The 2,434-nt window shown below is 31.3% G+C and overlaps 1 protein-coding gene across 3 annotated transcripts in view; it reads right to left on the bottom strand.

The window, feature by feature from the left end:
- LOC111087498 (uncharacterized protein CXorf57-like) overlaps positions 1 to 2,434 on the bottom strand; it is a 155,264-nt gene that overhangs the window by 132,716 nt on the left and 20,114 nt on the right. For all 3 annotated transcript variants that reach the window (XM_022394312.1, XM_022394313.1, XM_022394314.1), the window contains one exon: positions 1,978 to 2,154. In XM_022394312.1, coding sequence (XP_022250020.1) covers positions 1,978 to 2,154 — 177 coding nt within the window. The remainder of the gene's footprint in view (positions 1 to 1,977; positions 2,155 to 2,434) is intronic.

Raw genomic sequence — 2,434 nt, 5'->3', positions numbered from 1 at the left:
GAGTGGGTCGCCATAAGCTGTGGTCATGAATAGTGGGTCGCGATTCTAAAAAGTTTGGGAACCCCTGCATTAGAACATTAGAATGCCAATCAAGAAAGTGAGGATTGTGCTGCAATGGTAGAGGACGCTACCTGTGCTAGTATAGGTGGCACAGTATGATTGGTAGAAGGTAGTCACATGATCAGTACATGTTGCTGCAGTGATGCAAAAATGAAGGGGTATAAAAACTGGTGTGCTGTTGAAAAATTTTAGCAATGCTTAGAGGGCAAATCAAGGTCGAGATAGCTTCGAGTGATAGGAGGTAGTGCCATTTTGGAACTTTCTGTATCAAAGCATATAGGATCACTTGCCCACTGTATTGTATATAGTGTTGTTTTTTGTACACTATTGTAGTGTATTTTTCATTATAGTATAAATAGTGGCTGTTATTAAATATTTATTGTTTGTAGATCTATGTCTTGTCCCATTCCTTTCGTGATTCAGTAACTGCAACTCGAAATATAATACATCTCAAATTTCTCTGCTTGTTAATCAAGAGATACCACACCATCTAAAATCACTGACAAATATGAAGAAAAACAACAAAGATTTATTGATAACCTATGACCTGACCTGTCAGAAATGGCATCAGATTAGAGAAGGCAACAATATTCTTTCTAACAATATTATTGGTCAAGATCAACATATATCTAATAACTAATACATCTAATACTTTTCCCACAAAACCATCAATTACTTTTCACACCACTTTATTCACATTAATGTGAATATATTTTCTAGTCTGCTATATCCAACAGTATTCAGACTTTGCCTGTAGCTATTATCAAAGCTATTCTTCATTAGTAGTTAGCCAACCCTTTTATTCCCTCCCAGCATATGATGTGAAGGAAAATCATGCAAGACATGACTTGATTAATTGTATTCTCAAGATATGATAGTTCTTTTAATAAATAAAAAACCTATGTTCTGGGATGGGCAGAAAACTAAAAATATTTTTTTTACACTAAATAAATGCTACAATCTGATAAAATAACAATTCTAAAATATTTCTAAAAAAAATATTGTTAAAATAAAGGCAATTGTTGATGATTTTCTGTTTAGAGCTACATAATAAAGTTATCTGAACACTGTCCATCAAGGGGACAGATTCTGGATTTTAGTGTTGTAAGTCTGTAAACTTACCCACTGACCAACCCAGAGATGAAATAGAGGAGGAATTATTATTTTTGATTATATTTTAACATTTGATACATAGGTCTGGTCTCAACATCTGAAAGGTTCTCACCTATCCAGACAAGTTTAAGTGAATTACTAGCCTCAGAATTACATTAACATCAGAATTTGTAGCAAGAAAAAAGCACACAGTGTTAACAGCACAACTATAAACAGAAAATCTGAACTGTAACTGGAAGGTAGAATTATGCATGATTTCTCGAGATGTGTAATAAGAATGTGGAAGGTGAGGAATTATGTGTAAGTTGACATCACGAAAGCAACTCAACAAGAAAAAAGGCTTTCAGTATTTCAGAGGTAAGTTTACCTGATTCAGATAAATTTTCAGTGGACCTTTCTTTAATATAGTTTTCAAAGAACTTACATTTTAAAAATAAAAATTGAAAGAAGATTAAGATTAAACATTATACTTAATTATACACTAGTAACTATATGATTACAATCTACTAACAGACAATATCTATATCCCCCATCACCACCAGTTGGATTTTTAATTTTGAAAAGCTGTGAAAAAATCAACTACGATTACACTAGTCATGATTCCAAGATAAAGTAGCCTTTACAGTAGTTAGGAGATAAGCTAAGCACCACTTCCATTTTTCTCTTTTTTTTATTATTGCAGATCATTATTGACCAAGGGGACTTTAAGAAAACCACAAATAACACAATATAGAATAGTTCAATATTATAAAATATATACATATCTAAACAGATCATAGTGCAAATACTATTTTATATACATACCTTGTACTTTTGAAATAAATGCCCATAATGGCTAGGAAGAAAACATTTTATCTTGTATCTTCCATCACCAACAATTATATCATACAAATATATTTCTCCAGGGTCATACTGGACTTCTTGGTCTTTTAAAGATGTTATGTATGCTTGATCTGCTATGTAACAGTAAATGCCCAAAACCTACACAGAAAAAAATATTTCAAATAACTTGTCGACAAAAAGAAAAGAAAAAAAAGAAAACTGCAGGTTTAATGAAATGTGTTACTTACTGTATATCTGTACATAACACATACACACACACAAAAAGGAAAAAAAAAAGAAAACTGCAGGTATAATGAAATGTGTTACTTACAGTATATCTGTACATAACACACACACACACACACACACACACATATATATATATATATATATATATATATATATATATTATTATATATATATATATACAGTACATATA

This window comes from Limulus polyphemus, unplaced genomic scaffold (assembly GCF_000517525.1).
Source record: "Limulus polyphemus unplaced genomic scaffold, Limulus_polyphemus-2.1.2 Scaffold2227, whole genome shotgun sequence".
Lineage (NCBI taxonomy): Eukaryota > Metazoa > Arthropoda > Merostomata > Xiphosura > Limulidae > Limulus > Limulus polyphemus.
This window is presented reverse-complemented; position numbering and strand designations above follow the sequence as displayed.